The 18,411-nt window shown below is 43.2% G+C and overlaps 1 protein-coding gene across 5 annotated transcripts in view; it reads left to right on the top strand.

The window, feature by feature from the left end:
* Nucleotides 1-18,411, top strand: part of PPP3CA (protein phosphatase 3 catalytic subunit alpha) — a 189,333-nt gene that overhangs the window by 71,500 nt on the left and 99,422 nt on the right. For all 5 annotated transcript variants that reach the window (XM_081925077.1, XM_081925075.1, XM_081925074.1 and 2 more), the window contains exon 2: nt 12,736-12,936. In XM_081925077.1, coding sequence (XP_081781203.1) covers nt 12,736-12,936 — 201 coding nt within the window. The remainder of the gene's footprint in view (nt 1-12,735; nt 12,937-18,411) is intronic.

Raw genomic sequence — 18,411 nt, 5'->3', positions numbered from 1 at the left:
GCTGTAAAATGTCAAACATTTAGCTTTTAAATGGAGCCACCATGGTGCCTGAAACATCAGGAGCCAGGAAACTGTTTCTTTTCAAATACAAAGTAAATGTGCATAGAACACTTGTATTAAGCTACAGGTAACGATTGTAACATGGCTTGAATGTCACAGCACTGTGGTTATTCTGTACCAAAAAGGAAAAGAAAAGAAAGGGGGGCACGGCCCCCTGCATTTGGCAAATCACAAAAGAGCTGGGCTTCAGTGCTGTTAAGGAGGATTGTTTTGGGGACGTTTCAAAGTGCTTTAGGCTATTTTTTCTCGAAGAGGTTGAAAGAAATTCATTTGAAGTTGCAGAGTCCAGTACATATGGCTCTGTGGGATGAAGCTTTGATTCTACCCCCACCCCCACCCCTTCTTCTTCTGGCATGCCTGTGAGTAGGAGAAAGCAAGGGAATTTCTTTCCCAGCTTAACCAAAGAGGTTGGTGTGCTGTTCTGGAAGATGTGTGGTATTTAAATATGGATTGTTGCTGAAGAGGACAATTTCTCGTGGGAGAGCAATTTTGTTATCAAATCCTGCAATAACTCCTACTTAGGACACAAGCTTTTATAGGAAGGCTTTCCAGAGTCTTAAAGGGAGTGGGAGGGTGGGACAAAACCCTGCTGTGTGAACCTCTTCAAGTGCAGCCAGGATTTAATAAGGAGACAAATATTCTCTGCCCTGAGGCAGACCCCTTGAAGGAGATTCCCAGGATGTTATTAAATGACCCCAAAGGGAAAACCCTAGGAAATCTTTTATTTAATTTTAGAGTTCATATACTTCAAAAGGAGCCTAGAGCAATGTTGTTGTTGCTGTTGTTGTTTAGTCGTTTAGTTGTTTCCGACTCTTCGTGACCCCATGGACCAGATCATGCCAGGCACTCCTGTCTTCCACTGCCTCCCGCAGCTTGGTCAAACTCATGCTGGTAGCTTCGAGAACACTGTCCAACCATCTTGTCCTCTGTCATCCCCTTCTCCTTGTGCCCTCCATCTTTCCCAACATCAGGGTCTTTTCCAGGGTGACTGTAAAAGAAGATTTGACAAGTTTATGGAGGATAAGGCTATCATTGGCTATTGGCCAGGATGACCATGCTCTACCTTCACTATTGAAGGGAGTTGGCATCTGTGTCTCTGAAGAGACAATGGAGTGTGCCTCCGGGGGTGAAGTCAAACTTTAGCAGCACTGAAGTGACCTCCCCAGGGAGCAAGCCTTGGCAATGTGTATGGAAGTCCTGGGCTGCCCAGATGACAAGACCCGCCCCTCCTCGGCTTCACTGATGTGGTCCAAAGGAAAGCAGAGCAATACATTTGGCACCAGCTTGGCTGCAGGAGTTGACAGAAGGAAGCGTACAAGGTGCCATCCAACGGTATTAGGGACTCCATTCTGGATTTGTTTAGGGTTTACAGTTGTACCTCAGATTACAGACGCTTCAGGTTACAGACTCCGCTAACCCAGAAATAGTACCTCAGGTTAAGAACTTTACCTCAGGATAAGAACAGAAATCGTGCTCTGGTGGCGCGGTGGCGGTGGGAGGCCCCATTAGCTAACGTGGTACCTCAGGTTAAGAACAGTTTCAAGTTAAGAACAGACCTCCAGAATGAATTAAGTTCTTAATCCAAGGTACCACTGTTCTCCTTAGCCTTTTCTTCTTCTGAAGATGCCCCACAATGCAGCAGGTATGGATTTTTCCTCTGGGTTCACCTTTCTCACAAATGAGTACAGCTACAAAGCTTAGGATCAGAGTGCTTCTTCTCCTAGATGGGCTACCTTCCCAGATTGACGAGCCCCATCTGCCCCTCATTTCCCTCTACAACACTTGCAGTGACCTCATTCTTTACCATTGGACCCACTATTGGTCTCATTCTCTCAATCCACCAGAGCCTATCATCTCATGCAGGAGAAGATTGAAAGCAGTATGTCCCTGAATATCAATTGCTGGGAATCATAAATGGGGAGAGTGCCGTTGTGCTCAGGTCCTGCTTGCAGGCTTCCCATCTATCTATGGTTGGCTAGATGATGTTGCGCTAGATGGGCTATTGGCTTTATGCAGGAGGCTCCTATGTTCTTCTATTCAGTACTTGTATATTCACCTAAACCTTAACAGAACAGTGGCATTTTCCATTACAGCATGGTACTTTTGGGGAGGGATCTGTTGTTCAGTGTTTCCAGCGATGCTTTCTGCTGAATTAATTGTTCTTATAATGGCTTTTCAATGGAGTGTAGTTGTTCTTTGTTCAATATCTAATAAAAGCAAAATCTGTCAACACACTGCTTGGAAGCTTATGGAACAAACTTGGGTGGGACACTAAGTTCAAAAGCAAATTCCACTGATGGAGGTCAGGAAGTTGTAATCAGCTTTTCCAGATGTAATCCTGCATGTGCTAGTCTACACTTAAAGGGATTTTGGTTGAGCCTGGCTGTTTCCCTGGGTTTTTAAAAATGTTATTAATAACTGTAGTCAAAACAATTGATATGAAAAACAGGAGATAATGTGTGCATGTAAGGCTACGTAATCTACATTTGCTTGGCTCCAGTGGTGTCCTAGCACAAGCAGAAAGACGTTTCTGTGCACTAAAGGGGGTCGCTGATTTCAGCTTCTGTTCCACACTGAAGAACATTCAGGTGGGTCCCCTGACTCTGTGAATCAGCACTGGGGGAATCACAGGAGACTGCAGGGAATTTTACATTTCCTAAGCAGGATACTGTTTGCTCTTCTTTGGACCCAAGTTATTATTTCTTTATGCACATGTGCATGTAAACACTCTCTCTCTCTCTCTCTCTCTCTCTCTCTCTCACACACACACACACACACACACACACACTTTTATATCAATTTATTTACACTTGGTGTAAGAAGAAAGCATGCATTAAAATAACCACCAGAGCTTTAGGTATAGGCCTTAGTAAAGAACTGAGTGACTAGATCAGTCTTTGGCAGCCCAACCTGGTGCGTTCCAGATGTTGTTGATCTACAACTCCCACTACCTCTGGCCACCGGCTGTGCTTTCAGGGGCTGATTAATGTTGCAGTACAAAGCACTAGTAGGCTACCTGTTTGGGGAAGGGCGCACTTTTTATTAATACCAATTGCATCTTGCGGAAGGTCTTGTTCCATAATTTATTAGCGTAGCCGTCCCCCGCCCCCTTTGTTGGTCTGGATGAAACGCTTGCACTCCAAGGAACTTTAGTCTTGTGTATGTCAGGAATATAGGAGAGTGCCTTAATACTGAGTTAGACCACTGGCCTATCTGCTTTAATCCTGTTCACATGGACTGGCAAGGTTTAAGATCGGGAGCCTTTCCCAGCTACATCCGGAGATGCTGGGGACTTGGGTTCAGTCCTTTTGCAACAAGTATGTCAGCCAAGTATGGTGGTCAGAAGGATCTTCAGAGTCAAGTGTGTGCTTGTTGTGTTGGCCATAATTTTATTTCCATTCCTTAGAACATTCCTGTGCATGTTACCTGCCTATCTACAACTGTGCAGGTGGGTTTTTTTCCTTCAGCCTGAGCATGGTGCTAGAAAACCAATGGAAAACTTCCACAAGTTTTGGGTTCCATTGGTCTTGTTTTTGAAACTTCATGTCAAATAAAGTTTTTGCTTATTCATTTGTTTAATTGTATAGTATCATCAGACTGCATGGTGCATTTCAGTGTAGCCACAAGAAGACAGGTATTCCATCTATGCATCTTTGGGCAATTCTCTAGTGTAGCACTTTGTTTGGCAGACTTCTCTACTATAAGTGGGCTGTGACTATGCTGTTTCTTAGCAACCATGGACTGTAATGACTCACTTTCTACGTACTGTATGTCACCTGTAACAAGCAACTCTGCAAAATAAGTCTAAAATAGCTGTTACTTCACAGCAATTGTTCTCTGCAAATATGCCTTCATCTTTCTCTTTTGAGCAGGTGAAAAAAATCATGTTTTAATTATGCCTAGTTGGCAGCAGGTATGGCATTTTTATATTTTAAAAAACCCACTGCTTTGCCTTCTGTACACTGCTTTTCTCCATGTGCATCTCAAAAGTATTAGTCTGGAAAATAAGACAATGGGCTACTTCAGTAGTATTATACTTGAACCAAATGCCCAAGACATTTGTAGACATGTGATTATTATTATGATTATTATTATTTGTTAAGGGTATAAAATTTCAAAAGGTTATAAAATGCCAAATGGTTTAGTAGACATCATTTTGGAACAGAGAATTTGGGGGGAATTGTGCTATCAGTTAGGATTCCTGGTTTTCACGCAGGTGACCCAGGTTCAGTCTCTTGTATGGGGAAAAGTTGCTTTTTATCATCCTAGTGGTGCAGCAGTGAAACTGCTAGCACATTTTCAAAGCTAAGCAGGGTCCAGTATAGTTTCAGATGGGATGAGGGACCGAATGCTGTGGTTCCTACATTGCAGGGTGTTGGACTAGATGACCCTCGGGGTGCCTTCCAGCTCTACAATTCTTTGATTCTAAGAATAAAGCTGTAATCCTAACCCTGCTTACCTAGGAATAAGCCCCATTGGATTCAGTAGGACACGAGTAGACATAATCAGAATTGCCAAGCTCTTGGCTGCATTAACACTGCCTGCATTGTCTGTTGGAGATGAACCAAGATGTAACTAGAATAGCTCTTTAAATCTTCTCAGGTGCATCAGGGGTCCTGCGGGGCAGGAAAAAAAAAACCAAAATCATGCGTGCCTCTGGTAGTCCTGTCCTGTTCAGCTTGAGTCATTGAGCTGGTGCAGACCACTGTAGCATGTGATTCTCTGCCCTCCTACAAAAAGTTCTTAACCAAACCAAAGCCTTTTTCAAGTCTTCTGACTTGAGGCAGGGAGTGGGGTGCTCCTACTGCACATGTGTTTGTTTGCACATCTACAGCGTGCACATGTGCACGCACTTCTCCGTTTCAGGCATGCAAATGGTGGAGTAGAGTCTGGTGCCTTCACACATCCTGGGAGCACCAGTTTATGTGATGGAGAAGCTGGGACTCTTGAAAAGGACTCAAGGTTAATGCTAACAAGGGGTCCCAACCCAGGTTCAAATCCTGGTTAGTAGCAAGCCCTGATTAAGGAAACAGAAGCATTCTGCTTCTACCTAAACTTATTATGTCTGGGGGAAGCAGAACAACCATTGTCCTTTTGAAAATAGCCACTACCTAATAGCCACGGTAAGGGTGGCACTGTGGGTTAAACCACAGAGCCTAAGACTTGCCGATCAGAAGGTCGGCGGTTCGAAACCACGCGACAGGGTGAGCTCCCGTTGCTCGGTCCATTCTCCTGCCAACCTAGCAGTTCGAAAGCACGTCAAAGTGCAAGTAGATAAATAGGTACCACTCTGGCAGAAAGGTAAATGGTGTTTCCGTGCACTGCTCTGGTTCGCCAGAAGCAGCTTAGTCATGCTGGCCACATGACCCGGAAGCTGTACACCGGCTCCCTTGGCCAATAAAGTGAGGTGAGCGCCGCAACCCCAGAGTCGGTCACGACTGGACCTAATGGTCAGGGGTCCCTTTACCTTTTTAATAGCCACGGTACGTATTTGCTGCTTTCTGGAAAAAGTGAGCAAGCATTGCAAAGCTTGATTGGCTAGTTCTTTTTAGGTTACAAATGGCCAACAGGCCAGTAAAAAATGTTTGTTGAGTTGCTCACTTTGCTTGAAAGACTTGCTGTGTTTCTCTTTTAGCAAACATGCACAGAAGGAAGTATTTGTTCAGCTTCATTTCTGTTGACTTTATTAAACTGCTGTTGGGGCACTCATGGCTCAAGAGATGACGTATGGACAGGCACCCCAAGTCACAAATACTAATATGCTTTGTTGAATCTGTACAACCTGCTCATGGGAGGCTGGCTTCTTTGGCATGAACAAACTTAATTAAGCTTAAACAATCTGAAGAAGAAGAAAATGACACTTGCCTTTCACTCTCTTCTGGACATGCAACTAATCTCAGCTGTTATTGTAAATTCTGTTTGTTGTCTTTGGCTAGCTGCTGGGAAATTCAAGTGAGGAGCACATGGTGACACTTGGTTGTGTTTCTTACAAGAAGGATGAGGTGAAAAAATGTCTCTGTTTTCAACTTGTTGCAAAATTATCTGGGGAACCAGAAGCCCAAGGGGCAGAATCTACAGAGTTAAAAGGCAATCCCCAGGAGTTCCTCTTTGTTCTGATCCCTAAGGGGGATGCCACATGCAGGTTGAGTAGAAATGATTAGACCTTTTCTCTAGTTCAGGTGCTTTGCAATAGTGAAATAATATTTAAACAGCCCAATGAGCTGTTTTTCTTTTTTTACCCTAGGGCTGCTGCATATTTACAAAAAGAAGTTACAAGTAATTTTTGTAATATGGAATACTAAAACTTCCCCTAACTGGGATTTTCTTCACTGCAAAGGCTTTCAGAAGGTGGTTTGCTGTCCCACACGAGAGCCAGTGTGGTGTAGTGGTTAAGAGCAGTGGACTCGTAATCTGGGGAACCGGGTTTGTGTCTCCGCTCCTCCACATGCAGCTGCTGGGTGACCTTGGGCCAGTCACACTTCTTTGAAGTCTCTCAGCCCCACTCACCTCATACAGTGTTTGTTGTGGGGGAGGAAGGGAAAGGAGAACGTTAGCCACTTTGAGACTCCTTTGGGTAGTGATAAAGCGGGATATCAAATCCAAACTCTTCTTCTTCTTATAAAAGTTAGGAACATAGGAAGCCATCTGATGCTGAGTCAGACCTTCACCCAGATAGATTAGTACTGCCCGCATTAGCTGTCAGTGGTTCTCTAGGATTTCAGACAGAATTCTCTCCCAACCCTACAAGGAGATGCCAGCGGTTGAATCTGGGACCTTCTGCAAGCAAAGCAGCTGTTCTACCACTGAGGGTATGCCTTTACCCATAAGCCAAACACTGCTAAGAACCACTTCACATGTCAGCTTGGTTCATTTTCCTGCTCCTCCACTCAGTGTTCTGATAAATGGCCATTTTACAGTAGCTTTACTCCTTAAGCATTTTTAAAAATTCGTGTTGTGTAAGTTCTCTAAAATAATCAGCGTAGCAAAACTTTGATGGTTCTGTTATCATCAGTTACAGCTGTCATGAGTGATCTCTTTATTTTAATCTTTGCCAAGGATTATCAGATAGTGTTTTTGTTTTTTTTATTTCATTGCCATTTGGACCCCCCCTTTTTTTTTTTGCTTTAAACCCACACGAGTTCTAGCTAAGGATAACATCTCATTCTTCTGATAAAATGAAAGCTTATGCTGCAATACTTTGTTAGTCTTCAAAGTGTCACGGGATTCTTTGTTGTGTTTTCTGAAGCAAGCTAGCAGGCTTGCTCTGCAGGAAGTTGTGTTCTCCATATTTTTCCCGTTTTGAGAGTTTCCACCTGGAAGAATAGTTATTCCAGGTGACTAAACTCTGCATAGTGAAGGAATTAATACTGCCCTCTCTTGGTACTGGCATGAATTGCAGTTTAATGCCATTTGGTTTTATTATTTTAATGAGCTTTTTTGCTAATGCAATGTGTGGTGCAACATGCATATGTACTGATTCTATTAGCAACCAGGTTAATAGGAAGCAAGTGTTCAGCCACTCATGGCTTTGCCTTTTAAAACAACAACAACCACCTTTGTGGTAATAAATTTGTTAATCATTTGCAGCTGGAAAATATTTTTAATTGGCTAGCCTCATATGTTAGCAGTTTGTTTAGTGCTTTCAGTTTTGGAGCAACACTACTGTACTATGTTTTCAAACTCAGTTTTCTTTTTAAAAATACCAACAACAATGTTGCTGCTGCTCATCGACTCTTTAATGGCACAAATCGGCATGGCTTTCATAGACTCTGCATTCTTGAACCTTGACCTCAAGACTGGACTACTGCAACACACTCTACGTGGGGCTTCCCTTATGCCAGTGTTTCTCAAACTGGGGCCTCCAGCTGTTGCTTAACTACAACTCCCATCATCCCTAGCCTGCAGGACCAGTGCTCAGGGATGATGGTGGGAGTTATAGTCCAACAGAAGTTGGAGACTCAAGTTTGAGAAACAGTGCCATAGACTTAACCTAGAAGCTGCATCGGGAGCAGATTGTAGCAGCTACAGTGGTACCTCGGGTTACAGACGCTTCAGGTTACAGATGCTTCAGGTTGCAGACTCTGCTAACCCAGAAATAGTACCTCAGGTTAAGAACTTTGCTTCAGGATGAGAACAGAAATCGTGCACCAACGGCGTGGCAGCAGCGGGAGGCCCCATTAGCTAAAGTGGTGTTTCAGATTAAGAACAGTTTCAGGTTAAGAATGGACCTCCAGAACGAATTAAGTTCTTAACTCAAGGTACCACTGTACAATGTTGACTGGGATACCCCCATTGACACCATATAACACCTGTGCAGAAGAAGCTACACTGGTTGCCAGTATGCTACTGGGCACATTTCAATGCCCTGCTTCTAGCAATTAAAGCCCCGAAGAAACAACTTGAGACTAGAATATCTGAGGCGCTGCCTTTCCCACTGGATCCTGCCTGACAGCTCCTCAGATGGGGCTGTCCTGAGAGTACAATAGAAATTGTGCTAGAAACCAGGCTTTTAGAATTGCAGCTCCAGCCTTCTGGAATAAATGAGCAGCCAAAATCAGACAGGCACCTAACATGATGATGTTTACATTTTTGTTTAGAAAGCTTTAACCCAATCAACTGCGGAAGATCAATTTTATATTGGGTGAAATTGTTTCACTGTTTTCAGAATTTGTATGGATGGTTTTATTCCATTTTTTTCTGTTTTCATCACTTTGACGGCTTTATGACAGGAAGCAGCCTATAAATTTGCACAATAGTAACAATTATTATAATAAACATGTTAAAATGTATATGGCATAATGTCACAAACAAAATAATATTGTGGTTATTCCATTTGAAGTGCTAGCCTGCGGTTTTTCCTCTCCAGACATATGATTAAATGATAATGAAGCATAATTACTGGTCTGCTCTAAAAAAAAATTAAAAATGGTGACAACTATAAATAACCTTCGACTTCCAAAAACAAAACAACAGTTCTGACTGAAATAGTGGGATGAGAGGTTGTAGTCTTCCTGTTTTATAAATCAATGCCAAGGCAGCTTACAAATAAAATATAAATAGAAGTAGCTGTTGGAGTTGATAGGGTACCTTGCAGAAGTTTTAGTTCCTTTACTTGTAGTTTCCCTGCATTGTAAATTGGTCGACAGTTGCAGAAAGCTTTGAACAGATGTCAGAAGTCCATCCCTGCTAAAATGATTCCTTCTTTGCATTTAATCTCACTAGAAGCATCAATCAAATATGCCAGCCAGCTCAGTCTTATCCCTCCAATCCTTGAGGATGGCATTAGCTAAGCGGTGGGGTGAGCCAACCCTTTCTCCCCCATTTTGTTGTTGTGTTATGTTGTAGCATGTGTGGTCCTGCTATACATGCTGATTCCCATCCCAGGTCCAATATCCTATGATTATCACTAAATAGAGCAATAGCCAAGACTAAGGCAGAACCAGCCATTATGAACAACAGTGAAGAAGGAGGAGGAAAGACCAGTGATGACTGGAAAAGGTAGAAAGGACCTGAGAATCAGGCCTCATCTGCACTCTACATTTAAAGCAGTAGCATACCTCTTTAAACAGTCACGGCCTCCCCCCGAAGAATCCTGGGAACTGTAGATTGTTAAGAGTGCTGACAGTTGTGGAGACCCTATTCGTATCCCAGAGCTCCAATTCCCAGAGTAATTTAACTGTCAAGTCCCTCTTCACCTAGAACTTGGGGAATCGTAGCTCTGTGAGGGCTCCTAACAACTCTGAGCACGCATAACAAACTGCAGTTCACAGGATTCTTTGTGGGAAGCCACAGCTGATACAATGCTGCTTTAAATGTAGAGTGCAGATGAGGCCCGAGTCTCAGTGCGGATGGGGCCTCTACGTGCCTCATGTAGAATCATGCTGCTTTATGCGTAGTCATTCGTAGAATTTAATATTCAGCATGGTTGTTCGTAGTTGAGTTGTCAGGTCAGGCTGTGTATCTGAATTGGACCATGTATGTGTACATACATGCATATAGAAAAAGGCTTGAACTTGTGTGTAGCATAAGTTTAACTGGAAGTCAGGTTGTCTTGTTATAATGTTAGGAAGTGAAAGGAGAAAACAACAGTACATGCGGTGTGTGCCAATAATTGCAGTGTGTTCCCCTCTGCTGGCATCGCAGAGGGTGTTTAATTAAGAACCTTATTCCCATAGCTATGCTGAGAACATCAGCAGTGATGCTGACACAGGCAGCACTAAACAAAAATATTAACTGTTTCTGCAGCGTGTTGCTGCCTGGTGACTCTTGGTCAGTGACTGTTTGGGGGGGGGGGACAACCAGCGCTGAATTCTGAAGCGAGTCCGAATGCAGGCAGCTCAGCCACCTCCTTCTCAGCTTGATGATGGAGAAGCAAAAACTCAGTTCTGTCCTGTTAAGTCAGGTGGTCTGCCTTCCTTTCCTGATCCACTGCTCACTGAGGAGGCAGTTTGGTGTCATGGTCTGATCCCTAGCATGGTGAGGTGATGGTGTTCGGAGGAGGGGTTTAGATTTGTTTGACGCTGGGGAAATGTTTTAGGACAAGCTAGGCCTATGCAGAAAGAGGCTGGCTTCACTTGAACAGGGATGAACCAGACCTTTTGGCACTTAAAATAAAAATAAGATGGCAGAGCAGCTTTTAAACTGATTGTGGGCAGGAAAGCTGACAGGAGCTTAAAATGGATGAAAATTTGGATTGCGTAGAATTAGGCATTGTGAGTGTGGAGAGCAAGATAGCAATTCACAGAAGCCCAAAGGCTACATGTCAAAACACAAGTAAAGAGTGAGACTGCATACAGGTTTTTCTACAGTAATGCTGGAAGCCTCTGAGCCAAGATGGGTGAAGTGGAGTTCTTGGTCTTTGAGGGCATAGCAGTTACAGATACAGCGAGCAAAACAGAAACCTGGTGGGGTAGAAAGAACCAGTAGGATATTGTTATAGGAAGGACAGAGAAGGATGTACTGGGGGTGATATTCCTCTGTAAGTCAGAGAGGGCATTGAGTGCAGCAAGCTAGAAATCCCAAAAAGGCAGGCACACACCGTAAAAGACGATGCACCTCTGCATAAGCTCAGTACAAGCAAATCAGCACAAATGCTCAATAAACAGGAGCCAACAATTTCAAGGAGTTTCTGGCTCCCTCCTTGCATTCTTTACACCCATACGGGATGGAGGAAAGTGCCACCTGAAATGTCTCCTTAAGATGCACAAGCTTCAAGTGTTGTTGCTACATAGCTCTGGAAATTACAAATATATGTTTAGGGATGTACTCCATTTGGTGAGGCTGGCCTATACATATTGTAGATAGACTAGTTCTGAATCCTCCCCAGAGCTTTTCATTCACTTTTCTTTAATCTGACCCAACCACAGCAGCGGCAGCTTGGATGAGTATAATTACCCTGCAGCTGGCAAGGCAGGCAGCCTCTAATGCCACTCCAATTTAGCTGCTTGGGAAAGGGGGTTAAGCTGGGATAATGCCACATCTTGATCCTTGAAACTGAGAGCATCACCTCTCTTGCTTTTCCGCTGGGAGCAAGAAAGTGAAAGCAGCAGTATCACATGAGTTCTGCAAAGCCTATCACTGCTGTGCGACAATGGGAGGCTTTGCACTAAACCCTTGATGGGAGAACATCTTTAATGTTGGAGTCAGTGCCCAGAACATCAGAATTGTCATTCTCATAGAATTATAGCATTGGTAGGGCCCAGCTCTGCTCAGTGTAGGATCTACAGAGCAGGATGCAAACACAGCATTCCTGAGAGATGGTTGTCCATCCAGCGTCTATGTAAATACATTCAGAGAGGGCGCACCCACCACCTCCTAAGACAGTAGACCAGACCTTACTGCTTAGGGAGCTTCTCCTAGTGTTAAAGCAAAATCTGTTTCCCTGTTATTTCCATCCAGGGGCTCTAGCCCAGCTCTGTGGATCAACAGCAAACACATTGGCTATAACTTCTGCATGATAGCCCTTATTTGTTCTCATGCCTGCCTTCAGTCTTCTCTTCCCCTTGCAGGTCTATAATTGTTTATATAGTTTACAAGTCTTCTCAAGAGCGGTGTATTTGCACTTATTGGTTTTTTGCTAGCGTTGCCTTACATCCTGTAGAGTCTGTGACTTACCACCTTGGTTGCATTTTGTGTGGTTGCAGAAATATCCTTTGGTAGAGCCAAGCATTGCCAGGGGAGCATTGCCCAGGGGAAAGAGGAAAGTCCACAGTAGGAAAGTCCACAGTTACCTATCTTGAACTTGAGTGGTTTTTTATTAAGGTTTAGAACCTTTGCAAAGGATGCACCTTCTGTCTTTCCTGATCCTTTGCTAAGATGCATGGGCTAGCCATCGATGTCTTTTCAGCGTGAGAGCAGGGTGGGATGAGTGCAGCCGGCCAGAGTGGCTGGGGCAACCCAGTCAAGTGGGAGGGGTATAAGTAAGAAAATATTATTCTTATGGGATTTAGTTAAGATTTTAAACTAAAGTTAAATTGCTAGGGATTACAAAGTATACATAAGTGCTCAAGAAGCCTACTGACTACAAGAGGAAACAGTCTTATTGCCTGACAGTCTAATAAATATGGAAAGTTTATGAAAACCAAATTGGTTACCGGTAGTTAAAAAAAACTTTGTTTTTATTGGGACTAATGGGTTTGCTTGGTGTATTGAATCCATCTGTCTTTGTTCTTGCAGCTGTCCCATTTCCTCCAAGCCATCGGCTCACAGCAAAGGAAGTGTTTGACAATGATGGAAAGCCCCGTGTGGATATCCTAAAGGCACACCTTATGAAGGAAGGAAGGCTGGAAGAGAGTGTTGCTTTGAGAATAATAACAGAGGGTGCTTCAATTCTCCGCCAGGAAAAAAACTTGCTGGATATAGATGCCCCAGTTACTGGTAGGTACAAATAACAATGGCAAAATAACAGGAATTCTGATGCAATGTGATCATAAAACATTTATGGAATGTTTTAACAGGAATTCTGATGCAATGTGATCATAAAACATTTATTGTACATAACACAAAGGACATTAAAAAGGATTCTGATCCCTATTGTATTGGAATAGGGGTAGTTCAGTCCATTGTATATTTCTATTCTTTATGTTAGACTAGCCTTGAGTGGGACAGAAAGACATTTGCTCTATAGGTACGAAAGTGCACAGGAATTGTTTCATCAGGGCCCTATGTCAAGTCACAGAACTGCTCTTCTATGGGGCAACATAACCAGTTTCTTCAAAGGTGCTCCTTAGTTATTTTAGTTAATTAAATTTATATATCACTTCACAAACCCTAAAGGAGCTCCAGAGCAAGTTACAAGACAATAAAATACAGAAATGCAATATAAATAGAGCATCTGTTTGAACAAAACAGGTACAGCTATACTAAAAGTTTTCATCCAAAGATTCACTTAAGAATGTAAAATATCTATCCTCTTCCAGCATGTGCATGAACACCAGAAACAAGGACTCGAAGCCAAACCATTTGTGCTGTCCAAATGCTTGGGAGAATAAAAATGTCAGCTTAAAATAGCCTTCACAATCTTTTTTCTGACAATAGTGCACAAGACTGCTTAAGCAGTTCTTTGGGGTAAAAATGAAAAAACAAAACAAAAAAACTTGTCCATGAAGGAGGGCAGTGTTGTGACTTGAAATGCATTCCTCTGCAACTTTGATATCTTCCCTCTCCACTGCTTCCTGTACTATCACATGTCCTCACTTCCTCTGGCCTGCACCATCTGTAACCTAGTGTGCTGATCACAACCCACCATCCATGTAGAGTGGAATATTAAACCTTTTCTATGCGCTCTTTTGTGGGACGCGGGTGGCGCTGTGGGTTAAACCACAGAGCCTAGGACTTGCCGATCAGAAGGTCGGCGGTTTGAATCCCCACGACGGGGTGAGCTCCCGTTGCTTGGTCCCTGCTCCTGCCAACCTAGCAGTTCGAAAGCACATTAAAGTGCAAGTACCTTTCAGCAGGAAGGTAAAAGGCGTTTCTGTGTGCTGCTCTGGTTCTCCAGAAGCGGCTTAGTCATGCTGGCCACATGACCTGGAAGCTGTATGCCAGCTCTCTCGGCCAATAAAGTAAGATGAGCACTGCAACCCCAGAGTCGTGCGTGACTGGACCTAATGGTCAGGGGTCCCTTTGCCTTTACCTATGCACTCTTTTACTGGGACTGCAGAAATGGTGCAGGAGGGATTATTGAGTACCTGGTAAACTGAAATACATGATGGTGGGGTCATTGTTCATTGTGGTGAAAATTGTGTTCATCTTGCTGGGCAACAAGGTGTTCTGCATGACTTTTGAGAACCAGATGATTGGTGTGTGTGTGTGTGTGTCTTGAGTGCATGTGGCTGCGTGTATATATAGTAAACATCTTCTTGATGGTTTATGTGGACAAAGGTCACCTGTATCTGCCAAATAAGGATGTCCACTAAGCAAATGATATTATTTTCATCAAGTCATCAATGCACACAATGTTTTACAAAGTAAACAGAAGCTGCAAAGGTTGGTCCTTGCCCCAGCAAGTTTTCCATTCACAACTGAACCTGTGCATAGTAATGCCATTCCCCAAATCCAGCAGGCCAGCACACACACTTAAACATCAATCCAAACAGCTGTTGTCACTGAAGATGTATGGAGCCATGAGTGCATCCCCAGCTTGGTAGCTCAAAGAGGCAGCAGCACCAGAAAGGGCGGGGGGGGGGGCAGACAGGTGGTGGAGGGTGGGAGGCAGATCAGGCCAGGGCCAGCTTGAGAGAGTGGCCTTCCACTCATCCACCCATTCTGTGGGCAGAAGAAGAGGTCTGTGCTGATGGAGAGACCCAGAGGTGGCCTGAGCCTACAAAACCATGCACAGTCTAGCTTAAGAGGAGGAGAGGGAGGAGGCATTTGGGTTGCAGCTTTGGTGATTTGCTTCCATGGAAAAAGGAAAATGATGATTGTCATGAAAGAAGACATTTAATAACAAAAAAGAGAAAAATGTTAAAAGAAATAACAAATGAGGGGAAAGGAAGAAACAATCACAACAAAACGTTGCCAAGGGAATTAATGAATTGTGCTTGGTTAAAGAACCCGATTTTGCCCTAGGCAGAGAAAACTTTCCCACCCAGTCATTAATTTGCATGAAACGATTTGTGCCTTGATCTTTCTATCTTCATTGTCTTCTTCTTTTGGTTGTGTATCTGAATGGAAATGCATTTGCTTTGTCCACTGCATGCCTTTCAGAGAGCACCGTTCAGCAGATAGTTCTTCTGCAGAAACCCTGTTGAAATGAAGCAGTTTTGTAAAAGTTGCAGAGTGTAGCTTCCATTCATTCCAGTGGGATTTATGGGGTGAATTTCCTGGTGGGAAATTAAGTTTTTAAATCATGGCTCTGGAGTCTATATTTTCCTGTAGACAGATCATTTCTGAGGCTGTAATGAGATATGCATAAAACAATGAAGAAGAGGAGGAGGGGGAAATCCGCAGTAATTCCTAAATAAATAATCTGCCCTTACCTCGGATGGCTATATTGACCCTTCATATGTAAACACCAGCTGATGGAAGAAACCATGGGAAAGGATGTTGCCTTCAAACCCTGCCTCTCGACTTCGCATAGGCATCTGGTGGGTCACTGTAGGAATCAGCATACCCAGCTAGATGGGTCATTAGTCTCCATCAGTGCTCTTCTTATGCTCTTCACAGTTGATTCCTTTGTTTTCCTTTTAAAAGTGACTGATACCCTGCTAAAAGTGGCAGTAAAACCTTTTGTATGTTAGGAACTTCTACTGATTCAGTTGCAGGGCTGTTCTGTTGTGCCTCTCAGTTTCATGCTCCAACCTAACTGCTTACCTGTGTATAGTCAGTGTTTAGGATTGTGCTGATATTGGTTCTCCCCATTGTCCATAGAGTGGGTTGGGATGGTCCATAAGAAAGCAATGTTATCCAGTATCCTCTTAGCCATCTCTGTCCATTTCCCCACTGCCAATGCTCCTGTATTACAGTTTTGTAGATCTGCTGTGGATCACATTTGAATATGGTGGTGGTTTCTGGTTCTGTGCCAATGTGCCAGTAGACCAGCTTTTAGCAATGAGACAATGCAGAAGTGGGTGTACGTTGCATTGGTGCAGCCAACTTGGCATTGTCCATGTTTTTGTGGGCAAAGTGGCCCCCTGGTGAAGCCCTTTAGTGCAGGCACTTGGAACCAAGTTCTGCTGAAATTAGCAAGACTCGCTTCTTAGGAAATACTGAATTTAACAAAAGTCTTGTAAGGAGCTATAGTGGAGGAAGCTTGATTGGGGGTGAGAGACACTTTCAAGAACAGCTTTTAACACCTGCATGCCGTCTGTGTATATCAAGTTAAGCCAGAAGCTCAAAGAGACCTTCAGAAACTGCTTTACATTTTTTATATAAACTGAGCATGTACAAACCCTCCTTCTCTCAGTGCAGGATTTGTGTTGTGTTGGTTTCCCTCTCTCCTTCTCTGTGCATTCTAGTTTTAAATTACTTCATTGAATCTTCTGGGGCTCCCTTGGGAAATTATTGCAGTGGCTAATAGACCTTGGTTTCTAAATGTTTCCTGATGTTCAGCTTAAATTTTCCTCTGCTCAATTTCATCCAGTTGCCAGTATCAAAGCGAGCAGATTGCAACTGGCTGCTATTGCAGTATCGGCAGGGATTTTGCAAGTGATCAATAGCTGCTGTAATAAAGAAGTTTCACAAATGAGTTGTACAAAAGCCAATATGACTGCCAAATGAATTGAAATGTTAATATCAGATGTTCAAATGTTGTTGGTGAGGAGACAAAGCAGGCTGAACTCTGAGCTAATGTCCTGAGGGGGGAAAGTAGATTTATACTTCATTGGTTTGAAAACACATATTTGCTCCTTCTCAATTAATAAAGGACAGCCTCTTCAACTCTCCAATAGGCTCCAATAGATCAGCCTATCTGTATAACATTGTGTGATATAAATATATGAATTGTATTGGATCTCCTGGATATTACTGAGTGAGAGGAGCATGATGAAGTGGTATACAAATTGTTGAAATGAATAAATATAATGTGACTAAAGTGAAGGAGCTTGTGACCGTGTGTGTGTGTGTGTGTGTGTGACAGAAACATCCAGCAACTTATGTAATCGAGTCTAGCTGCTTCTTAGTGCCATTTTATTTTTTTATCTTCTAAATAGGACATTGCCTCCATTTTAAGAATATCTTCCACAGTGTATATAGGCTTGTGTGTTATCAGATATGGAAAACCACAGTATGCTATGCAAATTAAGTAGATTTGCTCCGCTGTCATTTGTGTAATTTTATTTTTTCATAAACATTTTTATACTTTCAGTTTATTTAAACACTTTTGGAGCTGGGCTTTAATGGCAATAATGAGGAACAGAAGTAAATGGAGTGTGAGAAATTCATAGAACAAGGATGGGGAACTAGTGGTCTTCCGGATGTTGTTGGACCACAACTCCCATCATCCCTTTGCATTGGTCATGCTGGCTGGGGCTGATGGGATGTGGAGTGAAACAGACTGAGGGAGCCACAGCTTTTGGCAATTTCCCCCCTTGGGATAGGAATATGGTGCTATCCAGGACACTGAACCCTACTCAAAAATTCTTATTCACGCCCATTTCAGCAATGCCCAAAGGGCAAGAAATCTGTTTCACTTTCAAGGAAAGGGAAAAGAAGGTTGGAGGGTGGGTAGTAGAAAGTGTGTGCTGTGCAGAGATATGCTGAATAGGCACAATGTCAAATGTTGCCACCGTGCTTCTCTGCAGCTCTTTTCTTTGGCACATCGTGATTGATGTGTGGCTTTTGCTGTTTTATTCTAAGCAGCCATCACTAAGCCTTTGAGCATGGTATCCAAGGTGGAGATGAAAATTTTGCATGTAATTCTTGGGCCCACGCAGGGATTCAAGAGATGAAACTGAGATGACTTGGCTGTCTGAGCTTCATTTCATCCAGGTATGGTACCAACTAGAACAACGGGAAAGTGAAGCAACAGAGTCCCATGAAACTAAGGGAGAGGCCTCAAGCTAGACATCTACACATAAGCAAGAAGGCATCTCGGTGATGTGTGTTGTACTAATTGAGAAAGTGGGTGATACAAATACTGCTCTTTTGCCAATGAAAGAAGTACTGGAGAGACAGGCACTCTCCTCTAATAATTACCGTATTTTTCGCTCTATAACATGCACCTGACCATAACACGCACATCGTTTTTAGAGGAGGAAAACAAGGGAAAAAACATTCTGAATGAAACAGTGGATGTATCATTTTTGGGCTTCATGCTGTGGCCACAGACATGTGATCTGATGGTGAATTTGGGATGACCCAATGCCAAAATCCTGAGAATTCCTGTGGATCCATGCTTTGTAACCATGTTTTTGC

The sequence above is a fragment of the Podarcis melisellensis genome (genome assembly GCF_964234715.1).
Source record: "Podarcis melisellensis genome assembly, chromosome: 9".
NCBI classification, from domain to species: domain Eukaryota; kingdom Metazoa; phylum Chordata; class Lepidosauria; order Squamata; family Lacertidae; genus Podarcis; species Podarcis melisellensis.
This window is presented reverse-complemented; position numbering and strand designations above follow the sequence as displayed.